Source organism: Mugil cephalus, chromosome 4 (genome assembly GCF_022458985.1).
Source record: "Mugil cephalus isolate CIBA_MC_2020 chromosome 4, CIBA_Mcephalus_1.1, whole genome shotgun sequence".
In the NCBI taxonomy this organism is placed as follows: Eukaryota; Metazoa; Chordata; class Actinopteri; order Mugiliformes; family Mugilidae; genus Mugil; species Mugil cephalus.
The window spans coordinates 14,067,681-14,092,656 of NC_061773.1; the positions used below are offsets into that span (position 1 = coordinate 14,067,681).

At 43.1% G+C, this 24,976-nt stretch overlaps 1 protein-coding gene across 2 annotated transcripts; it reads right to left on the minus strand.

The window, feature by feature from the left end:
• Positions 1 to 5,128: 5,128 nt before the first annotated feature.
• On the minus strand, positions 5,129 to 22,990 carry draxina (dorsal inhibitory axon guidance protein a). 2 transcript variants are annotated; one of them, XM_047584319.1, is made up of 7 exons: positions 22,685 to 22,990; positions 13,648 to 14,171; positions 12,286 to 12,527; positions 8,189 to 8,309; positions 6,954 to 7,046; positions 6,589 to 6,678; positions 5,129 to 6,169 (listed from the first exon to the last, which is right to left on the minus strand). In XM_047584319.1, exons 2-7 carry the CDS (start codon positions 14,147 to 14,149, stop codon positions 6,057 to 6,059), a joined length of 1,161 nt encoding a protein of 386 aa, XP_047440275.1. In that variant the 5' UTR covers positions 14,150 to 14,171; positions 22,685 to 22,990; the 3' UTR covers positions 5,129 to 6,056. The 2 variants fall into 2 exon arrangements, with proteins under 2 accessions (XP_047440275.1, XP_047440274.1); XM_047584318.1 differs by having other exon boundaries at positions 13,648 to 14,174; positions 22,685 to 22,980.
• Positions 22,991 to 24,976: the final 1,986 nt, after the last annotated feature.

Genomic DNA, 24,976 nt, shown 5'->3' on the forward strand with positions numbered 1-24,976 from the left:
TAGCTTTAGCTCACACATACAGGACACTTTATATATGTTAACCTTTTTTTTCTTTGGAGATGTACAATTAGTTTTTCTTACATTCTTACTGAGCCTGGCTGTTGTTATTGTGGTCATTGTTTTTTTTTTGTCTGCATTTGTCTACATAGCTAAACACCACAGGTTGTCAACATTACGTGAGACTGATGCAGTTACATTCTTGCAGCTGAATATTTTATTGTTTCAGTGCATGTGTGTGACCATCGCCGGCCCTCCGTGGGAGCTAGTTTGTTGATCTTTATTGAGCGGAGTGACCTTGTGTGGCAGCGAGGGCAGCGCTACACCTCAGTGAATATAGGAGGAGAACAAAGGACAGAGAAGATGTGGAAGGGTGGACGGAGGAAGGGAGGCACGCGGTGCTGGTAGGAACTGGTGGTGTGTAGGATCCGATTCTGTGATTTCCAAGTCACCTCACTCAGGATTGAGTGATTGATCCAGGGGGTTTCTGTGTGGATGTCTGGACAGATGGGAGAGTCCATGGGGGTAAGGAAGTCCCAACAGAGGAGCTAAGTCAAACATAGGGCACATAGTGAAAGAGCAGTCCAGCCCTTCCACTCGGGATTCATCAGTTCTTCTTGCTGTGGCCCAGCACGAGCTGGCAGGTGACACCACACATGCATGTGGCCATTCTCTAAATATGAGTGAGACCATCATCAGGGCCCAGAGTCGGGTCAGGGGACCGGGCCCCCAAGAACCACCACCCTAGTGCCAAGCCCAGAAGCCCACAGGGCACATGGTGGGTAACAGCAAGCACCCCCAGACAGCCTAAGCACGTGTAAACCAGTGCAGGTCAGAAAGCCCCATCCCCCCACGACCACCTGCCGAGCATACTCACCCAGGAGGCCAGCAATGTCCCCGCAGACGAGCGCTGGCAAAGTGCCCAAGGAGGATTGGCTACTGTAGCAGGGAGGGCTTAGTGCCGGTCCCATGTCCCTGACTAGGGAGACCTCTGGAAGAGGGCCCACCCACCCCCCGCCACGGGGAGACCCCGGCCCCCCACAGAAGGGAGAGGGGTAGCGTCGAGCCACCACCCAAACCGCCTACCGTTTGATTGACAGAAGATGCCAGGGAGCCCACTGGGAGACAAAGCTCAGCCACGAGGACACTGGAGAACCCAGGTACCTGCGCAAACTAGTAGGGACACCGCTGGCCCTGGAGGACCAGGCCCCCCAAGCCGTCTCAAGGGATTATGAAAGGTGAGAAGTGTCTTTGTTCCTGTGCTTCCTCAGTCCTAGATGTGAAAGCATAACCCTGTACCGTAACCCTGGATGTGGTGTGGTAAGATCGTTTTCGTTGGTTGCTGTAATGGTATGTTTTCCCTCAAAACTTCCCTTTTAAGGGTTGAGGGTTGTCTGTCGTTAACAGGTTGAACAATAGACCACCTCGAGGCAGAGTGACAGCGTTAACGACGCATTTAAAGCACAGGGACCCAGAATTGATTGGCTCAGAGAGGGCGAGCGGATAGATCATTGAACGCGGCAGGTGATGTAGAAATTGAGAGTTAAGTGATTTTGACAGCGTGGGAAAAAGGAAGAGATAAAGAAATGGAGCCGCAGAGGAAGGGAAACAGAACACAAGGCTACACATATTACTTAATGAACTTTGACCTACGCTTTGTTGCAGAGGAGCAAACTGTTTACCGACGGAGACGATGAGATGCAGATGAAAGCCGCACATAACCTGTAAGTTAAATGGATCCAAGGTTGAGAAAGACAAATAAATCTTGTCTCTTCGCGTCTCAGTTTCTGAAACGACCACAACCCTGAAATAATTTGCCACCTCTTTGTTTCTGTGATTGACATTTGCCTTCCTCACTGTTGCTTCTCTGAAATGATCCCTGAACTTGTTTAACCTCTAAACTCATTGTAATTCAGTTTGGACGTGCATGAGCAGCAGCCGAACGTTTAAAATGCTAATGTAAGATGCACCCTTGGTGATTTTCGTTCTACAGTTTGACTCCTTGACGCTCCTGTGCCTTAAAGGAGAAGCTCCGTTGTCTCCATCAAGCAGATGGCTCCTGCTCTCTCCAGCGTGACCTCTGACCCCCAGATTTTCCTAAAGGTCTAAATGTGAGAACGAGCTGACGGCGTCACAAATGCGAAACATGAGGTTTGAACCACCAGAGAATCTTATACAATAAAACAAAAAAATACAATCCCAATAATAAAAAAAACATCCTTCCTTTTACATTCACATGTGCAGTGATAGGCAAATGAATACTTACATTTCTACACTTCATTTACCTGTTGTCAGTGCTTCCTCTTAAATGATTTATGCTCTCTTCTGTTGTTTCTGAAGCTCCAGATAAACTTCCTGCAGCTTTGTTTACTCATGTGTAAATTCTTCTCACTGCTGAACCTGTGTCATCGTAGAAACACCTTGATTGGGAAAAGTTGGCTTAAGATAGCAACTTTTGTAATTAATTATTTCAAGAAAGCCTTAAGAAAGGCAGAACGTAGCGCCTTTGTTGCAGTTGCAGTCCTGCCAGGATGTGGTTGTGGGTAATCTATCACGTCGTTGGCTGTCTGCCAGGTTTCAACAGGGCACTCCACCAGAGCACTCTGTCAGAGGTAAGTATTAAAAATACATCACTGCTGCTTTTATTCTGTGGCCGTAAATCAGGACGGCACAATCGAGAATTCCAAAGAAAAATGAGTGTTACTTTCTCGGGCCCTAATCAAATATTGATACGGATAGATTTTCAGTGCGTTCTGATCACAGGCGCGCCTATTGCTCACATTTGCTCTGATGTGTCGTAAGCGCTGCATTATAAGGTTCAGACAGTTCAGGGCAGTTGGCAGATCGCTTTATTACGGGCAGATAGATGATGTCTCATTACTGCCCAAAAAAAAAAAAAAAAAAAACTCAAGAAAAGATTGTGTTTGGAGTGAATTCTGAAACACCACCAGGGCCCTGTGCATCATTCTTCTGTAGTATCCCAAAATAGAATTCATCTTCCTCAAAAAGACATAAGCTAATGTAAGATAATAAAGGAGAGAAGGTATTAAAGACTCATCCAAACCCTGCAATGCTGCTCCCAGACAGAAACGCTCTGGTCCAATAATAGAAATTGCAATCAGTTACCCCTAATAATGTATAGTTAAGTACAGTTTTATTTGTAGTTAGTAGTTGCACTAAACTAAAATACCACTTTTTACCTCTAGTGCACCACATTTTAGAGAGAAATAATGGATTGCTCTTTTAAACAGACTTAGACTATGGAAAAGGGGAAAATGCTTAAATACAAAGTTACTTTTAACATTAAGAGTTTCCTCATTTGTGTGTGGATTTTTACCATGAGAGCGTTTCTGTCGACAACCCTATATTGTGACTGTCAGTGGTCAAAAACATAGAAAAATACATTGATTTATAACAAAAGCGAGGGGGGAAAAAATCTATAAATGAATACACATATCGCAGAACGTTCTCCTTATTAAGCCCATTAATAATTGCATGACAGCCGGGTTTACTCTATGACCTTCTGAAGGGAGGCCCAGAACCGATAACTACGTGTAAAATATTCACAATTAACTACACCTTGGTCGGCTCCCATTGACGCTTGGTCAATAAAAATCTAATGAAACAACATAAGCTGATCAATATGAGAGCTATCTATGCCACAGAAAGGCTAATTGTACAGTTTTAATGATTTATAAGTTCAGCACTGACTCCGTAATGTTGGTTTGAACGCTGTTGGCACCAGCTTGTTCCCGTCCCTTTTCTTTACCGGGAAACCTCATCAAAGTGTAATATATCTGCTCTTAATGTTCAGTGAAAGAAGCCTCCTAGTGTGGCCCTGCTTTAAATGGATGTTGCCTCTATTGTGACTGATTTCTGTTGAATCGCAGTTAAAATTTATTTTTTAATCTGTTTTTAGAACAGTTTCAATAACAAGGGTGTCACTTACTCATTGTTCCGAGGCTGTTTAGGTTTGGTGAGTAAAAATGGCAATTTGTGGTTGGTTTTTCATATCTCGTTGATCTATATAGTATATATTTTTAAAGCCTCCAAAGTGTCTTAGAGAGCAAAGTTTTTCATTTGGGTTGAACTGCTACCATTGCACCAGTACAAATACAGACTTACTTAAATTACCTTTAACTGGCAATTTGTCTCTATATCTTGTGAGTTTCTTCTCCACCACTGCTCTGGTTGTATTATTTTATGAAGTTATACACTCACTTGTCACTTTATTAGGTACACTTGCTCAATTGCTTGTTAACACAAATAGTTAATCAGCCAATCACATGGCTGCAATTCAATGCATTTAGTCATGTAGAGGTGATCAAGACAACTTGCTGAAGTTCAAACCGAGCATCAGAATGGGGAAGAAAGGGGATTTAAGTGACTTTGAACATGATTGTTGGTGCCAGACGGGCTGGTCTGGCACCAACAATCATGTATTGTTTCATGTATTTCAGAAACTGCTGATCTACTGGGATTTTCACACACAACCATCTCTAGGGTTTACAGAGAATGGTCTGGAAAAGAGAAAATATCCAGTGAGCGGCGGTTGTGTGGTCGAAAATGTTTTGTTGATGTGAGAGGTCAGAGGAGAATGGGCAGACTGGTTGGAGATGACAGAAAGGCAACAGTAACTCAAATAGCCACTGGTTACAACCAAGGAATGCAGAATACCATCTCTGAACGCACAACATGTCCAACCTTGAAGAAGATGGACCAAAATCTCTGAGGAATGTTTCCAACAACTTGGTGAAAGTACGCCACAAAAATTTAAGGCAGTTCAGAAGGTAAAAGGGGGTCCAACCTTTTACTAGCAAGGTGTACCTAATAAAGTGGCAGTGTATAACCCCAACCCTATTCTTTCTTCTTCTTTACAATGTCAGTGCAGGAACCGGGGTGGGACAGAAGATATGTCCCCTCTGACAGGCAGCAGCTCAGTCAGTCAGCTCTATCAAAAGAGCCTAAAGATGATGATCTTTCCTCAGACATCAAGGTGGCTTTGTTTCCGCTACATAAACTCAGTGAAGCTTTCCTCATCACCAAAGGCGTGCGTACATATTCCAACAGGACTTCTTGTTCGTGCATAAAATCATCCGGTGATACATAATGACGAGCGCACATGTGAAAGTCAGCGTTTATCCTAGTAAGTATTTAATCATGAAAACAGAAAAGGCAGAAAAACACACCGTATAGACAAACAAGTTTAAGCACAGAATAAATAAAACATATATTAGGACATTTAAATGAAGGTCGAACAAGCATCTTTGTTTATCATACTACCGTTAAGTACATTTGAATAGTCGTGTCAATAAAAAAAAAAAATAAAATGTTGTTGGCAAATGAAAGATGTTCATATTTACAGTGCAGGGCAGCGGACCTGTTCAAACAGCATTTACAAATAATTTTTAGCACTTGTTTGGAGAACCAGCTCAGCGTGGAGGCCATGAGACTAAATGATTTTTTTTTTTTTTTTCCAAAATATTTTTTTGTGTAAGAGCAAACTTATTTAACTGGATCTGAATGGCCTTGAAGCAGTAAAACCCACTGATCTGGGACTCCAAAGACGTCAAACCAGAATTAAAAATTATTAGTAGCTTTTGATGGGTCAGCAGGACGGAGACATTCGGATGAAGAGCAGAACTGTGGGACTGAAGAAGGGTTTTTCAAAATTCAACAACAAAAAAAAAAGTATGTGCTTGAAAATAAAGCCACATCAACAACAACTGTAACTGTGGTAAAAAAAAAAAAAAAAACTTAATCTGTGTGAATATTTTGAGCCAAATAAAAGCAACTAAAAACACATCTCTTAAAAGTTAGTGGATTTAGTAAAACCCTTCTTCCTGTGGTGCTGAAGTCCAAATTATGGTACTTTGCTGGGCTGCTGTTCGTGGCTTTAACTGATCCAAAAAAACAAAAGGAAAAAAAAGAAACAAGCCGTCACCTTTAAGTTTTCGGTCCATTAGTCAAGTGGCTGTCCTGTCTTCTAGGTCAGATCAGTCATGGGTTCATGCTTCATCGTGTCCTTCACCTCCTCCTCCTCCTCCTCCTCCTCCTCTTCATATAGTGATGAAGCCTCCTTGGTCACTGCTCACCGACTCTGGCACCACGCAGCGCCCCCTCCTCCTGGTCACACGCCGCTTCCGATGGAACTTAGCGTAACAGCGAAACCCTGAGAGATCATGTAAGACATGTTATCTACAAAGGAATCAAGTCAACGCTGAGTCTTTAAATAACCAGGAGCCGCAGCTTAACATGAGTCAAATCACATAACGAGCAAAACAGCGCTACAGCACTTAAAAGGGTATAAATCCAGTCTGTGAAAGCCTGTGTGTGTTTAAGTAAAAGGCCCCTGGAGTCATATCCGATTCAAAGCAAAAACAAACATTTCTTAGTCAATATTCCGTAACACTGGGACCTTTGCTGTTTACCAATTATCCAGTCAGGCATCACGTGACCAGGGAACGTGAACCAGTCAGTATCAGTGTCTTTTAAAATCTCAGCTCTAAACAGTGAAACTCGAAATGGCCCAAACGCACACCTGCGCGTGAAAACGCGAGCTCTCACTAGTCTTACGATCTCTTCACTCACCGTCCTCGCACATGCAGTCGTCGTAACATTTGTTGTTGAGGCCTCTGTTGTGAGCTTTACACTCGTGTTGCCTCAGGTCACAACAGGATCCTTGCATAAAAGAAACATTTATCAAAAAAAACATGTACTATTAGTACATACAAATACATAATATGTGAATCATCTGCAGAGAAATACAACTTAACACCTAAGGGTGAGAACGAGCACAGCGACAGGTGAAGGATGATCACAGCAGTGTTAATGGACTTGTAGAGGAGCAGTTCATTCACACATACAGTACGTGTGGAATCAATCTTTCATTTGTTCTCCGTCGTGGAGCTGTACTGTGGTCCAGAGTGACATGCATTATTCATGTTTGTGCTGACCTGGGAGACAGTCCAGGTGGTGGTCACACGGCTCGATTGCATCAGCATCTGCAGTCACATTCCCGCTGCTGAGGTTCTTACTCCGCCTCTTGTCTGCAGCAGGAATAGGAAAAAAAAACAAACAAACCTGATACTGAAGCCTTCTGATCAATGCACAGCACCCTTATATTTGGCCGTGGTCAAACCTCTCATTCGCAATTTAATAAGGCTGAGCAGTAGTAAAGCAGCCAATGCCACTCAGCCTCCCGTGAATCGTCCAAACGCTCATCACAAATGGACTTAAAGTGTCTCTTTACGGACGGCAAACGAGCGGGTCAGTCGGCCCGTCCACCGCGCTGCTGCAAACGGAAATATTTAAACGACTTTTGCACTCTGCTGGCTTGAAATTAAACCGGAGATAGTGAAGGACTCTTGAGGGTAAATTCAAATGATGATGGAAAGTCACTTTACAGCACCGCCAGCAGGGGAGAGATTTAATTTAATCAGTGAGCTATCTCTACGACAGCTGGATGCTTTGACATTTAATGTAGTCAGGTGACGCATCCGTGTGACTTTGGTGATCATGTCCTTCATCGGGATTCGATCCCATTACCTTTCGTCTCAGAAACTATCATGTCAAACATCCTTATAGACTTTAAACTCTGGCTCAGGTCTCTTTGATTCAAAAGCGATGAAGTAATCTGACATAATAAGGACAATGTCAGGGTTTTGTGTTGTATCTCCTGGTTTTTCTTGTCTTTGCTTCATGTGTCCGGCCTTTATGATTGTGTGAATGTTTTTACCCATCTCATTACCGTTTATATAATCCAGTCTTCAGATGTATACTCCCATGTATTTTTCCAGGGCTCGTCCTCTGTCCTTGCCCTTGGGTTTTCATCTGCTTTCCATTGTTTTTTTTTTTCAGATGATCTAATCACTGATCTTTTTGTTGAATTTTGCACTTTTCTTGGTTTGGATTTACTCCCATCCTTCCTTATTCCTCATGGACTTCGCCTTTTGTTGGAGATATGTTTTGGACTTAACCTCCCTTAACGCTGCGGTACCATTTGTTCTCGTTAACCGTGAGCTTCAACATCAATCACTGAACTTTCATCATTTACCCCCGCCCGTGTCTCCCGTGTGTCCTCCTCTTTGGAAAGTGTGTGACAGCCAGCTCGAGTAAGCGGCTGTTTTCCGCTCTCACCAAACCCGCTCACCCCTCGTCAAGTTCTCATTAGAGTCATCACATCACTAACCTTTCTTCCTGGTGGACGGCCAGGTGTCCGCGGGTTTCATGTCCTCGTAGTCGGTCCAGTCAAAGAGCGCCATGTCCAACGTCGGCATCACCTCTCCTTGTCCTTTTCCCCGTCCGGACCTCTGAAAAGGAAACTTGAAGCTTCACCTTTCTTTTTCTAAACACGCATAATATATTAACACTGAAATGAAAACGTATCAGTACGTTTTAACTCACACACAAGAACTCTACATTTGAAGATCTGTTATAATCATGTAAAACTGTACTCTATGTTTATCTAACGGTGTGAGCTGCTCCAGAGCACACACTGCAGAGCTAATTTCCATCACCCAAGACAAATGTTTGGTTACATCAGTTAAACCGCAGCAGCTTCAGATGAGCGTAGCTTCACTCGCTGGCTGCGCCGCGCAGGTGAACGCATTCAAGGCGCTCTTAATGAAACACAGTGGACTTGTGTTACGACCAGCCGCCGTGATGCTCCATCGATTCATAAAATGCCCTCACAGAGAAAACAGACATAGCAGCAGAGCTTTAAGAAAACCAATCGATCGGTAACGGAGAGCATGGCTGCACACACACACACTGACCGGCATACAAATATATCAAGCAGCATTTGTGCTGTTAATATATACGCAGTTTACCAACGTATAGATCGAAACTAACACTTCATTAGCCACAGCCAGCGAGCGGGGGCCAGGAGGCCCCTAATGCTGCCTGCGGGGGATCAACAGCACTGAGTGTGTGTTTCATTGATCCGGCACTGTATGCGCGATTGGAGATTTAACGTCAAATCAGTCGCTGTGTTTGTGGAAACTTTACAGTAAAAGGTGCTTAAAATTATTTGTTACTTCACTGCGTACCTTTAAAAGTACTTTGTAATGTCTGCGGACGTAGTTTTCCCCTGTGCATTTATTTCAGCACAACAGTAATGTTTGTTCTCTGTGTTATCGATTTTGGTTTGATTGAGGTCCAAGTGAGAAAAAAAAAAAAAAATCCTTTCAAAACTTTTTAAACTTTAATTCATGAAGGAAAGAGTAAAGTTGTGGTCAAAGTTTGATAAAGTTGGGATAACTGAAAGTTTTGGGGTAGAAATGAAGATAATAAACAACATTAAATTTAGTAGTAGACAGGATATACTGTGTATTTGTAGTGTTTCTGTCTTTTGGTTATTTGTTAAATGTCTTTTTGTTATTTCATAGAGGTCCACAGAGCTACTGCAGGTGGGGTCGCAAAATCTTTGGTTGATTATACATTTTTCATATATATATATATACGTATAAATTTCTTAAAATACACATTTACATGAATCCAGCATATTTTAGTAAGATCTATCTATATGATAAGATTTACCACTCTCTGTTGATTAATTGTTATTGTGCCAAAGTTCACTCTACAAAGACTGGATAAATCATACAAGGAATCGCCCGCCCTTTTATAATATATTATGGCACATGGGAAACTGCACTCTGAAGCATCTAATATGGCTCCAGACTTTATGATGCTTCAGACAAATACAAAAGAGTTGGACTCTATGCGATCAAAATGTCACCAAATATTAAAAAGCCTAGCGATGAACACCCTGTGTACAAATATTCCAGTGAACCTCAGTACGATCTTGTCACATCGATGAGTGTTTGACGGCCCTGCTGTAAAACTAAACTCCTTGGTGAATTGCTCAGACATAACTTTATGCAATAAAAGCCATGAAAACATGGCTACTGCCATTTTCCAAACACGGGGGGAAACAATATAAATGTTATGGTGTTTAATTAAGTCGGCAGGACTCTGAGACGTCTCTTGAGGAATGCTTCATCCATCAAATAATAAATAAAAAAAAACAGCTCTTCATGGAAACGGATCCATACTTGTTTCCCTTCACCCACAGGAAATGAGCCTATGGAAATATCAATTGGATTAATTGCAGCAGGCTACCTGCTTCTGCGCGGCTGCTCATTAAACCATCAGCAGGAGATCGAACATTAATTAAGAAGCTTTGCCCGTGTCGTTGAATCACAGTTCAGGAAGGCTATCAGTTGTTTTTTTTCTTTCTCCTGTAGACCAATAATATAAACTGTTTGCACAGTGTGTGTGGTGTGTCTATATATATAAATATATATATATATGCAGAACATCTCTTAGGTATCCGAGCTTCTGAATACCAAGCACACTGACATCAATCTTGAAACTTTGTAACAGAAAAACTTCATGAGAGTTATTCCGTGTAAAGATTTTGATGAAAGACATAATGATTTTCCTACTTAAAATCAATGTTTAGGATTTTTTAGCTATGTAAAGTCATTACTTTACCCTGAATCAAATGGGTTCTGGTGCATTAAATTGACCAGACCTTATTTACAGATGTTGCAATGAAGCAGATTCCCTTTCAGACCACTACTAGTCAGAACCAGTCTCAATGTACCAGTTATTATGTATTCTGACAAACCGTCTGGAGACTGAAAACACTCGTGAGGGTTGTTGGAGAAAACAAACTATGGGCTACATGTAATGGTAGAACAGGCAGTTAGCAGTTTGCTATAAAACTGAGCAATTTATCATGGACGTCAATTTGGATTTCCGATACTTCCTGAGTTACAGTAGCTGTGTTATAGTCTTAGTAGCCCATCCTTAACTATCATGTAACTCCATGCAGATTTTGTAGCACTAAGACAGTGTTGGGCATTTTTAAATTTATTTTACAGGTAAAAAGCCACAGTTGGGAATGGTTGTTTGTCTCTGTGTGTTAGCCGTGTGATAGACTGGCGACCTCTCCAGGATGTACCCCGCCTTTCATCCGATGACAACTGGGATAGGCCCCAGCCCCCCGTGACCCTAGTGAGGATAAGCTGTAGTGAGAAATGAGAAAGAAATATAGTTGGGCGGGTGAACAAACTTCTGATTCTGAACTTCTGATCTGGGTTCATTTGGGCATTTTTTTGGTGCTTTGAAACAAAACAAATGTGCATTTACTCTTAGGACTGTGCCTGCACGTGTTGTGAAGTGTGTGCTCCTCCGATAACATGACGATGATTTAGGTAATGCAAGAGGAAGGTCACGTTTTTGAAGTTGATTATGATGGGAAGGTCCTCAGTCATCCAGGGTCACAGTACATCTAAAAGAACTGAATACAAGAGAAACTTGTCTTTCTTGAAGATGTCCAATCATCTGAGGAGCTTCTTCAGTTTTTCTAATGAGTGGAAGGGAGTATTATTACAAATATCTGAGTGCCCTCCTGAAACTGCTATTCTGTTAACAACCACCTACTTATAATTTGAAGAATCAGTCTGTATCCTGTTTTCCTTCTCCACTGACTTGTACTCTAATGTCCCATTAATGGAGTCCTCTGTGGTTGGATGCGTTGTTCTCGTACTCCTTTTTCCCTCAATCTAAACTTTGTACGTTGCCCAAAGAGTCAACAGCTGCCCTTGCTTCAGCTTTGTTTTATTTGTAATTAAAGTAAAACCTCAACCTCGGTGTATTTATTCAACAGTTCCACATCTTTTCTGCGTTTAAACCAGGCTGTATGTGCAAATGCAAAATCATTCCTGACACGGGGATTCATTCAACATATAATGACTTTGTAAGGGTTCCAAGATTCTCAAGAAAACATGCATGATTCCTTTCTTCTTATAAATGCCGTTCAGGCTTCATGCTGGGCGGATGTGACAGGTGGTGGTGGTGCCTCACGGATCCCTGCAGATCCCTCATAACATGCGCCCACGGTCAGATGCAAAAAAAACGCTCATATAGGTTTAGTCCTGATGTGGTTTTTAATAATGGAACAGGAAAGTAGTTCCAGGAAATGTGCTGCTGGACTCTAAACTGTGTGATTTTGGTCCCAGAGGTGTAATTTTTATTACACAGAACACACTGTGACCAAGAGCCAGTGAGTTCGGCCTGCTGGAGGACATTGTTCGCTTGCAGCACTTTCAGGTTCCCACTGTAGGGAGTGCCATTTCTGAGATGAGCTATGAGGTTTGTGGCAGCATAACAGCAGTAATGGGGCCCATTTTCACTCTACGCCCCCCTCTCCACACCGGATTCACACTGAGGCACCACAGAGGCAGCCTTTAATAAGCACTCAAGTTTGGTCGGGGTTACCTGGGGTTTGGTGGAGGCCGGGGGCAGCGTTGGGGGATGCTCGTTCATCACCGTGGTAACCATGGAGGAGCCGGAGCCAAAGACGCTGAAGATGGGGGAGGGAGGTTCACTGGGTGGGGTCATGCTGAGAGAGGGGGAGGTGGCAAAAGAGGAGGAGGAGGAGGAGGAGGAGGAGGAGAGAGGATCCTCGAACAGACCTCTGTCCTTCATCGCAGAGATCAGCTCTGGCTCCGGAGGAAAACCTGGACGGACACAGAGCATTTATTGACCAAGACACAAAACTGTGTTCTCGATTCAGTTTGCTTTTATCTGTTTATTTTTATTTTTTCAGAAGTTTCAAAAAACCTTTGAAAATTAACATAATTATAAGGAAATCTAAAATCAGCCACAAATGTTTTCTTAACATGACGTAAAGGAACAGTCTCTCCAAGTTCCAATGAATCACATTATCTTAAAATCCTCACAGACTGCTTTGTGCAGTTGTGTATAAATATCAACTTCTTGTACATTTTACCTGCAATTCAACAAATCTCAAGCTTGCTGCATGTGATTTAAACAGTTAAATGAAGCACAAGTTGGCTTGGCTACCTTCACTGAGATTGAACTGAACACATCAAAGCCACAAAACGTACACGGAGCATGCAACATGGCCGACTCCAGCCTGTTAAACAACACTGATTTATGCATTTATGTGTTTCAAATTTCCACTACTAAGATGAACTATTGATCATCTCAAACTCAGGGTATTGTTTTATCCAGATCTTGAGATGTTTGTGTCTGGAAATTCAGCTTCAGCCTTTACAGCACCAAATATCACACGTTATTTTAAGAAAACACAACTCATAACATATCTTTCTGGTGTCAAGTTATGAGTTACTCTGAATAATCATCAGATATCAGTGTCATTTATTTTTCTATTAATATTTTCTTGATAAAAACTCCTCACGTTATTGTATATGAATTATCTGCAGTAGCCAGAGAATTAGATACATTGAGGTCATTTTACAGAACGTAGCTTTTCAATACTGCGACAACCTCAAACAAAACTCAGTTCCCCAAAGATCTGTGTGGTGGACAAATCATTTACTAGGTGGTAAAATCACCACAGACCACACTCATTAGTTTTATTTGCAACCAACACCCTTAATGCCAAGTCATCTAACGCAACGGTTTGTGTAATTTACCTTTTTATTAGCTTTTTAACCACGTTATGTCATTTGGGTGAACACACTGACAATATGGGGTTAGTGGCACGTTTTGTTTTGTGTTACAAAAATCTAAAATCTTCTCTAGGAAAAATGACCACAGCAAGATAATTAGTTAGAAAGATCTTCTGTATGAGGATCTGAGCGGTAATCTCACCTTTTCTGTGCCGGCCCTTGTCACGTCGGCTCCCTTGTCTCCTGTGCTCTGAATGGTGCCCGTGCCCGTGGCCGTTCCCGTTCCCGTGCCCTCTCCCCTTGCGCGTCCCCTGAAGCTGGTTTTCACGAACATGAGACGGACTCTTCATATTCACACGAACTCTGTCCCTGTCCCTGCCAGGACCCATCTCCACCCTCACGGGGCTCATACCCTCCAGGCCTGCCCCATCGTCCTCCGGCCGGTTCAGCGGGTGCAGGGGCCTGTGGGAGAGCAGCCCGGCTCCACCTTTAGCGGTGCGGGCCCCCTGGCCCCCGTGCCCCCCGCGGTCCCTGCTGTAGCCGTGGCCCTGCGCAGTGTGCAGAGGGTGCTGCAGGGCGTTGCTGCCGCCCGCTGAGGTGTGTGCCTGTCTCCTCTTGCCGTGAGGGGCTCCCGGCTCAGCGCCGTGTGACAGAGCCAGGGTGGCAAACAGGAACGCCAGCAGCAGACTTCGGGAGAGAGACATGGTCTGTCCAGCACAGCGTCACCTGCTGGGAGGAAGAACAGGAACTCAGTGTACACTTCATCAGCGTATGTGACTACACTCCAAAAGCCTGGAAGGTTCTTTAGTGCAAACTGATTTTTTATATCACATGAAAATCAGTTTGTAGTTTGTTTATTTGAGCATCCAATACTCTCTGGTCCCTGTTCTTCAGCATTATCCACCTCATCAGCTTTATTTACATTTGTACTTTATCCACAAAACAAGCCCCAAGACCCTACTTCCACATGAGGCTTTACTATTTAGTAAGTTGGCAGTTATTGGGGCTTTTCTTTCATACATAGAGTGTAATGAAAGCAGTAAGAGTTTTCTTTATAGTGAGTGGATTACGTAGTATTTAAGACTAGAATCTAGAAACAGGCTACACAGATGGCATACTGTTTAGGTCAGACTTTTCCTCTCAAAGTTTAATTTCAAAACTGATGCTTTCAAAACTTTGTGATACGTTTAATTACAACTTCCAAGACTTTTTTTCCTTAAATTGACGGCAAATCACAAGCAAAACTTACACAAGACGAACAAGGATTGAGAAAATATATTAAATCTACCGAAACTAAACATTTGCACACGTCTGACCTTGTCATCTGCTGTGCTGCGTTCGTCATCGTCATCTCACATATTCAAACTAAATCACCGCCGGCCTCTCAAACGCGACCGTTTATCTCGGCAGGTCTGACGAGAAGCGATAAAGAGATGGACGGACGCTTGTCCTTCTTTTCTGAAATTGTCTTCCATCCGTGTCCCCTCACTCCGGTACGTGACACTGCACTGTGCGCATCCCTCATCGCTGCCTATTCAGTTGGTCTCGAGGGCCCTCCAGCCGCACCTTTCATTACCAGTCAACATGGGGTGTGACTGCTTATGAGATTCTTTATTTCGGCATTAAAAATCCCGGCGCCTCATCCAGACGCGAACGAAATGGCGTTTAGGCAACAAATCAAAGCACTCGAATGGAAACATGCTTCCACTTTAATCCACCCTCAAGATACATTAGAGTCAGAGGTTCAGTTTAAATCGCAGTTTTGAGTTTATTTGTATGCATGGTGATGTTTAGATGTGCCGGTAGGTTCAGTGATTATAGGGGAAGAAAACTAGAAATTACATGTCTCCTCAGTGACATGACTGGAAGTTGAATATAAAAATGTACGCAAGCTGCTTTAATATGACTTTTAATGCTCAGTACTTCTGGTTTATGGAAACGATCTCTTCACATGTTCAACTAAAACCTTTTAACTATTATTTACAAGGATTCACTAAGATTTTTTGTAAAGAAAAACAACACATTTAAAATATAAAAACTCAACTGACAAGTGATACAAATGGTCATACTGATATTATACAACTCCACTATTGACAATTTAAATGATCAATATTTGAGCAACTTACAAAAAAAACTGTCATATGACAATATTTTTATCTATATTTTTTAATGATTTTTACAAAATGCCTTGTACATATCAGCCAGTTTTAATATATCTAATTAAAATGACTATTTCTATTATTAAATATTAAAATACTATATTTATGCAGAAATTCAATGACATTTCTGCACCCGCTAAGAGTAAATGTCATATTGTATTGCGTTAAGCGTGTGGTGGTCTTTGTTTTGAAGGACTTGCATTGAACTTTGCACTGTTCCTCAACTCGCTGTGTGTAGAAAATATCAAATTCAGCTACTATAAATCCATTTTACACAACTAATTTCATTCAGGTTGACAGGCCATGTGGTTGTTGGTGTATATAATGCGGTTTGCTATTGTTGTCCTCCACTTAAATAAGCTGGGACGACCCACTCCCGCAGGCGTTATGGTGCCGTGGCAGGTGACTCCTTTGTGTTAAAAGACAAACGGCTGTACAGGGCTTACAGAAAATCAATGAGGGAGACGTATTGAGCCGCTGGTGATGGTGGGAGTTTTGTGTGTGTCTGAGGTGGAGTTGGGGGATTGATAATGTCTCTGCCCTTTCATCACACCGGCACGCACAAGTTGAGAAAACACACCCTTGGGTTTACAGTGGATCATTTAGGTGTTGCTAAAAACAGAACACAGGCTGTGTGTGTGTGTGTTTAGGGGGCGGAGAGGATGCTGGTGATGTCGGGGGAAATTTGCAGTGCGAGTGCAGGCACGGCCCCTCTGGGATTTAGAGGCAGGCTGCTTGGAGTGGCCTCTGGGAGCTCGACCAGCTGTGCAGTTTGCAAACAAGAGTGCGAGGCTGGCCGCTGAGGTGAGACCTTTATCTCCGAGCAGACCTTTGGAGTGTCGAAGGGGAGGGTAATCGGCCGTGTCATGCACGCCGTGTTTAGCCAGGATTACACTCTGTCTGTTTGACACATGAGGTGATGCTGGTGTCAAGCTGCTTGCACGGTGCAGGGCCAAAAGGGTGATTTAGAAAACAAACAAAACATCTGAAGTTATCCGCAGGGTGGGGCAGAGAAAACAGAGGATCATAAGGGATCACATCTCCAGTGTCCTTAGTGTATATTTATTAAATATTGTGGGAAAAGTGTCTTTTTGTCTGGATTGATACCATGTTTAGTCGGAAAAAACACTCCACAACAGATCTTTCCAACTGTTCTTTTCTCTCTGAACATGGATTTAATAAAGCTAATTTGCATAAAGAGAATATTTATGTTGCGTGTAATCAAGGCTTCAAATTCATCAACATTCAATCAAGGCTCAAATGTATGCATAATTTGGGGGCGTGCACGCTTTGCATGACCTTCGGTTCTGTGTGATGCCTAAGTGCAAAAACTTGCAGTTCATCGAGTGGCCACTTGGGGCTGGCTCTTAAAAGGGAGCAAATCCCAATAGACCCTCATGTTAAAAAGCCCAACTTTATAACAATATTAAACATGTTTACAGCCTGGAACAAAAAACGATTTTGATCTTAATAGTTTATTTCACTATTCATGACAACTGTACAGGGGATGAATTTTTTTCTAGATCATTTGTTTATTAAAATTCTGCATAATTAAGGGCGTTCCCGCTTTGAGTGACAAGCCTGAGGAGGATCCTTATGGTTTGAGTTAACAGGTAGTGGGGCGTTGGGTGGGCGTGTCTCAATGTTTAGCCTCCTTTAGCTCTGACCCAACCCTCATGTCCATATTTGGAGTATCCAAGTGTTGGTGGAGTAAAGCTCATCCAACATGGCGACCATGTTGAAGCCCACTTTGGGCTTCATTTTCGATGTTCAGTTTGTCCGTAGTATGTACAGTCAATGGTCCCGAGGTGTCTGTCTAGGTGTCACCCATCTACCCCACCCACACTGAGCTTCATAACTGCACTTGAGAAACCATATTTCCATTTTTATACACAATCAGTGGTAGCAAATCAAAGCTGAGTGTCAATTTTGGGTTCTAATGACGCCGTGAAACATCAACCAATCACAAGTTTTGTTCTCACCAGCTCATTTTAAAACAAATGACACTACAACATCAACGAGCGTAACTTTTTCGCATGTGGTTTGATAAGTTCCTTATCCATGGACCAAGCCAGACTAGCAGTATGTGTGTTCTATCTTTGTGCTAAGCTAACTAACTAACACCAGCTGGCGGCTTCACATTTATTTTTCACAGTGCACATGGAGTGAATTTTTCAAACATGCCCACAGAGATTTTATGTGGAATTTCCCTCAATGTTTTTTTATGTTCTGTGACAGGAAGCTAAGATAAATGCATCCATGTTTCTCTTCGACCCATACATCTAATTTAGGATTAACACTCAAGTGGAGATAAAAGCCACGGCTCAGCGACGTCACAGTGACACAACCCTTCAAAAAATTAATTTTCCCCCAACATAAAAGGAAGATGTGACGCCTCCACAGAAACAGACGGCACCCCATCAAATCTAAGGCCTGAATAGACTTGTCATGTGAAAGGGAAGGCAGGCGGTGATGGAGGGAGCATTTCGGCACAGCGGCGTCTTGTTTTCCACTCTCAGACTTTCATGTGCTGCTAACAGGTGGCCCTTTGAGGAGACACAGGATGGGGACGATAATGGAGCACTCTGGGTGGTATTCCGGGTTTTAAGCCCAGTCTCTTGTGTGTGATAAACAACCTCGGTGAACAGCGCAGCCTCCTGCCAGAGCTTGTATTAGAGAAGGCTGTGTGTTGAAGGTAGGACACAGCAGGGCGAGCATCTGCTACCGAGGAGATGGGAGGGAAAAAATACAATGACCTGATGAGTTTCGTCCCCGAACGAGATAATCCACCACTTGTAGGGAAACATTTGAACAGTAACCGACGCCCTGCGAGAGGGTGAAGCAAATTTCGGTTGGGCTCATGCAAAGACATTAAATTTCTCTGTTTGAAAGAATAAAAGGCTCACATTAATCATATTCTTAACTGCGCTCACTCCTTACTGAGTGATGGGGCTTCACATGAACATTTTCTTTTTTAACTGAATTGAATTAATTTAATTTTATCTGTTTAACAGTGGGATGTTTTCTGCAATTATATATGCTCCAACTAAAACATTTGAACTGAAAATGAAGAACAGTTTTTACTTTAAACTGGTCAAACTACAGCCACGAGAAGCAGGAATATCAAAGACATTGGCCATGTTTTCATGCAGAAAACCAAAAGTCGTGTTTGGGTGTGTGTGTGTCCTAAAAACATTTTGAATACATGAAGCATACATTTGAATTTTAATGCACACATTTAAAAGCAAGATTTTATTTTCTGACACTTTACTATTTAACTCCACTCTTCTCTGCCTTTGTTTGTGCATTTACATTCGTGAAATGGCGCGATACCATTAGGAGGAATTTAAATCACATCTGCATGTCAGCAAACATCATCAGAGTGCAACTGCAAAATATTGTACAGTCTCCCTGTAATTATTCCTTTTTCAGACACTAACATTCACTGTGAAAACACTCAAGATGTCAAACCATGCTTTCACGTGCTTTGACAATATACATTATGTCTTCTTTTAACTTTTAACTGCATGTGTATTGAAAGTTGTTTTTACTCTGCATGTCGGACTGTTCTTTAAAGGGAATTTTTATTTCAACGTTTTATACATATATATATATATATAAATAAAATAACTGACTATGACTAATTGCTATGACTGGACCACATGTAACATGAGATGAAGATCGATTTTGCTGCATCCCAGTCGTTAATTCTTTAAAACCAACATCCTACAAGAGCTGCTCTCGGAGAAGACATTTCAAAATGACTGCCACTAGTGAACAACATGGAAGGGAACAGCAACTGAATTTATTAAACCATGTGTGCGTGTGCACGCGTGTTTGCCATGAGCGTGTGCAGTGTTAAGACGGCCTCCTGAGATGCGTGAATCACAGCAGAGTGTAATAAGTACAAGGTGATGGGTAATCTTGCGAGAAACTGCTAAGGCGGAACTTTCAGAGGGCTGGATGATTAAGCCCTGATGATACCGGAGACCTCTCGTCCGGTCCGCAGTCAATCGGTCAGTTGTGTAAGCAAGGCCACACTTCAGCGAGACGCTCGTTGCAAAAACATACTCAACACAGACCGAACCCAGATCTGGGGCCGGGACGGGGAAGGTGAGCGAGGGGAGGCGGCGACGCGGAACAAGAGGCGACACCGGTATTAAACTGCTGCATGTGTTCATCTTTTTGCTTCACCTGCTGTGACACCAAACCTCCAGGAGCCATCTGCTCCTGTTGTTTTATCTCATAGCAACCAGCGGGGCCATAAGGATCCCGCAAACAAAGGCTCCCGAAGCAGGCTGTCGAAGCGGAGCTGTCATGTCAGACAGAGGCCACCTTCAGCACTCCCCGGCCACATGTAGGGAGTTTAAATCAGGAATACTCTCCTGTTGATTAATGTCAGAATTACTCAGTAGATCTTATCTGCCGGAGCAGAAAGTCATCAACCGGCTATTAATCAGCCCTCGGAGCGTATGCTCAATTTGCAAATTTATTACAGGCTGTCAAAACGAGACCACAGGTCACTTTGGGAGTGTGTGGCTGCACAGAATCAACCTAAATATCTCCTTTCAGCAGCTCAAGAACGCGCTGTAATCAGATACAATGGGTAATGAGGGGAAAAATGCGCAATTAAACGCGACAGTCGCAAAGAAACATAAATGTGCAATCTGCTGGTTCACAAACACGCATTCGCTCCAAATACAACAACAGAGTAATAAAGCAGAAAAACTGATGCATAAACACTTACTTTTTAGATCCCGGATAAAATACTTTGTGCCACCGTATTGTCATAAATATCACCTCAATATTAAGCAACAAAATTAGAGCGCCTGTTAATGTCTCTGCATAATAAACACATTTGCCAAGCTGCAGTTTTACTCCATAAAACTTCATTTCCTCGAGGGCCAATTGTACAGACTTTAGCAACATAACAGTGCTCTGTTGACACAATTCTTCACAAACAATGTCGGCGAGATTCACACGTCGACTGGGACTTTAGGTGTGTGTTGGATGGCGGAGGCTCCCGGTGGCAACGCGGGGTGATAAAAAAAAAAGGAAAAAAAAAGAAAAGAGAAAAAACAAGAGCCATAAGGAAGGTCCATCTGTCAGCAAGTGAGCCGGAGCAGAGAGCAGGGAGACACAAAACGAATCTGTGGTAATTTGGTCGCAGGTACAGCAGATGTGGGGCGAAACCAGAACACTGATGCAAAGTAATAGCAGCAAACATCCCACGCCCCGGCCCTTATTTCCCACTGGAGTGCACTGACACACACACACACACGCACACGCACACGCTTTCACACCTTTACAATCAACGCACGCACACAAATACACACTCACAGCGGGGAAACCTCCCTCAAACACCCACATCGAAGCACGCTCCAAAAAATGCTGGGAGACACGAACAGACCCAGAAGCGCAGCAAGGGGCGTCCCACAGAGAGCAGAGAGAATAGGATAGACAAAGGGAGAAGAGGAGGAGGAGGAGGAGGAGGAGGACGAGGAGGAGGAGGAGAGAAACTGAGCAAAAAGGGGAAAATAAGATGTAATTCTGCAAGAGACAGAGAGAGAAAGAGGAGATAGAAACAGGGAGGGAGGGGAGAAAAACTGAAATCAAAGCTGGGTAGAGAGAGACGGTAACAGAGGGAGGAATTTTCCAGCCTTAATTAGAAGTGCTGTTGATGGCATCTTGTGCTCTGGCTTCTGCGAACCGACAAATAAACTTGTTTGAGAGATCTGGACACCCAGGTCCATATGCGGACAGTCTGCCTGGACACAGTCGGACGGGTCAGCAGGAGACGGTGGTCAAGTGAAGCATGAAAACACGTTATATGAACCCAAAGTTCCTCCGTTCTCTCGCCCTCCACTGACTGGCTGCCAATGTTGAAAGAGCCTTGATCAAACAGACGCAGCCTCGCTTGGCAGCGGCGTCCGGGGCCAGATTCGCACCTCGGTGGAGGAGACTGGATATAAATGTTTAGCCGTGTCGCCTTCTGGCTGGAAATCAAATAGGAATAAAAGAAGTAAAGACGCAAAAACCAAAAAAAAAAATTAAAAGAAACTGTGTCTCTCCGGGTATTTTAAAGCCCTATTTGGTGCTTGAGGTCTTAGTTTAGTTTCTTTTTGAGAAATTCCCTTTGTAGCTTTTGTCAGACATGCACAGCCATCTGACTTCTAAATCTTTGAGATGAATGAATCCAAAAACAGGTCGCAGTTTATCTGGTGACACTAAATGAATCCTCCACTTCAATATGTCAAAGAGCTTTGGGGTTCTCTTTTTTTCATTTGACATTCGCTTATTAGTGAATCCGAGCTTTGTTTTGGCTCGAGGTCGACTCACCGTGGGGCCCCTCCGCTCTCCTTCTGATCATGCCTAATGCCTCCCTGCTGATTGACTTGCCGTTAATGAACATTTACTCCTTAACGTGAGCCCAGAAACGCCGCTCCTCTGCGGCGTGTTTCACTTTTAATTGCATGGTGTCACAACAGACACAAACACACGTCCACTCCATCTTTGGCGTGCAGCAGCGGGCCGAGATCTAATCGCTGCGATCGTTTTGTGCTTCTCCTCATCGTTCATCCAATAAATTCCGCCGCGATGCTGATATGATTTCAAAGACGGGGCGCATGGAGACGTCGCCATGACAAAAGTTAAACTGATTATCGCGTCAAATCTGTTTTTCCGCCATCAAACCAAATTTCATCAATTTTTTTATCAGTGACTCTGGCGACGGGATATTTACATCAATGAAGTTATTTGTAACTTTGGGGGCGTTATTCAGAATGGACGTTGATGCGTTTTTACGCACTGGAGGGAACCATTGAACTGGACTGCTATACAGTAGTAATAGTAGTATAAGGAATATCTAGACCACCATTGGCAGAAGAGGAAACTAAAGACAATTTAGTATTTTAGTAAAATAAGGTTAATCAGTGACCACTGCAGACACGTTTAGTTATTCCATAACACAACGTAGAGACATGAAAGAAACGACATGTTGTCATAACGAATCGCCATAATAACCGACCTAAGCAAACACTGAAAGCGTTTCATGCAAATCCTGTTAAGAGAATATCTTACTTTGTGTTTGTTTGTCGTTGCCTTCCTCTGATGTAGTTTAGGGTCTAAAGAGCAGCTCGGTCATAAGGCTGCAGGCTGACAGCGGACTGGACCGAAACGCAGCGCAGCAGCAGCAGCAGCAGCAGTATGGTAGTAGTTGCGCCTCTGTAGTCCGCTCCCAGGGATGTGCGGAGCATCCGGACTGTCCCCTGCTTCTTATGTGGAGGAGAGGCACCGTCTCCGAGTGCGCGCTCCCGAGTGCGCGTCAGCGTCATGACTGGCTTCATCTCGAAAGGGGCTTGTCCCGGCAGGTAAGAGCGGAACAGAAGGAGGGAGGGGGTTATACGGGTCTGCTCTGGATGCAGAGGTATCACGAGTCGGCCATTTATGCCAGTTTTCTGAAGATAAAAGAGAGACAAATCAGATCTTGTATATCATCTTCCCAAACAATAATTCACTCATCCGGGAAGAACAAAACAACTCGGGTTTCTATGGTTCTCTCTTGGCAGCTTAATTGCAGCCTTCATTACGGTGTAAAATATGCGCCTGGCTTTGTTTCAGCAGTTTTGTTTCTGCTTCAAGTGTGGGTAAAGAGAGGCCCCTTAAGGAATGGGTTCCCAAGTTTGATCAAGTACTTAGGGTTAAGTAGATACCAAGAGAAAGTCCACTCATCCAGGACTGTACTTTTGAAATAGAGATGTTGTAGATCTCACCAACGCAGGTCACATTAATTACATTTCTTCACCTGTGGTTCTGTTTTCTTTATTTCATTCACATGTGAATGTGGGTTTTAAAGCCTTGGGTACCGTGGATACATTCTACTTGCCACTGTGTCTGAAATGGTGCAACATGCAGTCAGGTTCCAAAGTCCAAGGCCAACTGGAAAACCGAGAGGGCGGAGGCGGTTGTGGCTGCAGGTCTTTGCCCATAGTTGCCCACATTTAATGTCTGCGTGTCCTCATAGTTTTGGCCCCGCTGCGTCTTTTGGATTTCAGCGGAAAGTGTTTCATTTCTCAACTCTTAATCCTATCTTAGCCATTTAAAAATAAATGTGACCTATTTATTCCTTGTGTGTGTCAAAATAGACGATTGAAAACATTATGATTTATGCAAGGCGCAAAGTGATTAAATTTCCAACAACTGCTCCAGATTTTTTTTTTATTTTTTATTTTTTTTATATATATATATATAGAGCGGATACCCTCTGCAGCAAAACCCTGTTCTTACTTAAACCAGTCGTCTGCAGAGCATCAGGAAACACACTAATTCCGAATCTACACTATGAGTCTGTTGTGTGTTGGGGGCATTTATTTGCAAAATGATTGAGTTTAAATCACCCGGGGGAATTGGTTGACATTTAGTGATGCAGTTTGCTATTCTGTTTTGTGTGTCCGCGCTGAAAAATTGCTTGTTAGCTTTATTGAAACCGGCGAACAAGCTTTCTACTCATTTGTTGTGAATGCAAACAATAGTGACAAGCCACTTAGCAAACTGTGAGTGTAACGCAGGGGGACGGAGTCTGCTGGAGGAAGATAACAGAGCAAAACTCCAAATGCTTATAGAAACGAGCGTCGAGTGCTTCGACGTGGTACTTTGACTGAAAGCATATATGCTTGGACAAATGTGGGTTTATTTGTACTTGTCTCAAACATAAAGCGTGTTTCTTTACTGAGCCGTGTATTTTTAATCTGTTTACTGCACTTATAGTGGAAGTATTTCCACACAGAGTCTAGCGTGGGTATTCCTGCTTCTTAGAAACATCTTTTTTTTTTTTTTTTTGGCTTCTTATTGAGATTTCCACATATTGCTTCATGCTTCCAGTCTGTGTCAGTAACGTTTGAGAAAGATATCAGCAGCTTTGTAAAGTGCAGGGTGGCATTTGAATGGGACCCCCGTAGCTCCGGTGCGACTCCGGTGCGACTCCTGTGAGACGGAGGATGCTTTTTTGGAGATGATGATGATGATGATGATGTGAGTTGGGGACACGCTTAGATGCTGGAATCAAAATCTATGTTTAGAAAGAAGGTTTTAGAGCAACGTGAAATCTCAGTGTTCGCAGCAGGAAATCCACGTGTTGCAAGGATTCCCTTCCAGGGATTTTTCCTCAGATGCCTGTAAATCTTAGTTAATGCAAATATATAATTTAAATACGTCCCTTTATATTTTAGTTTGGGAGGAACCCCGTTCAGCTCAGTTTTCCGCCCCCACTCTCCCTTTTCTTTGTTCCGTCTTTCACTGCAACAGCCAGGACAAGAAGACAAAACTTGCACTGAGTCTCACTCCCTATTCCTCCCTGAGCGCCGTCTTCCTCCT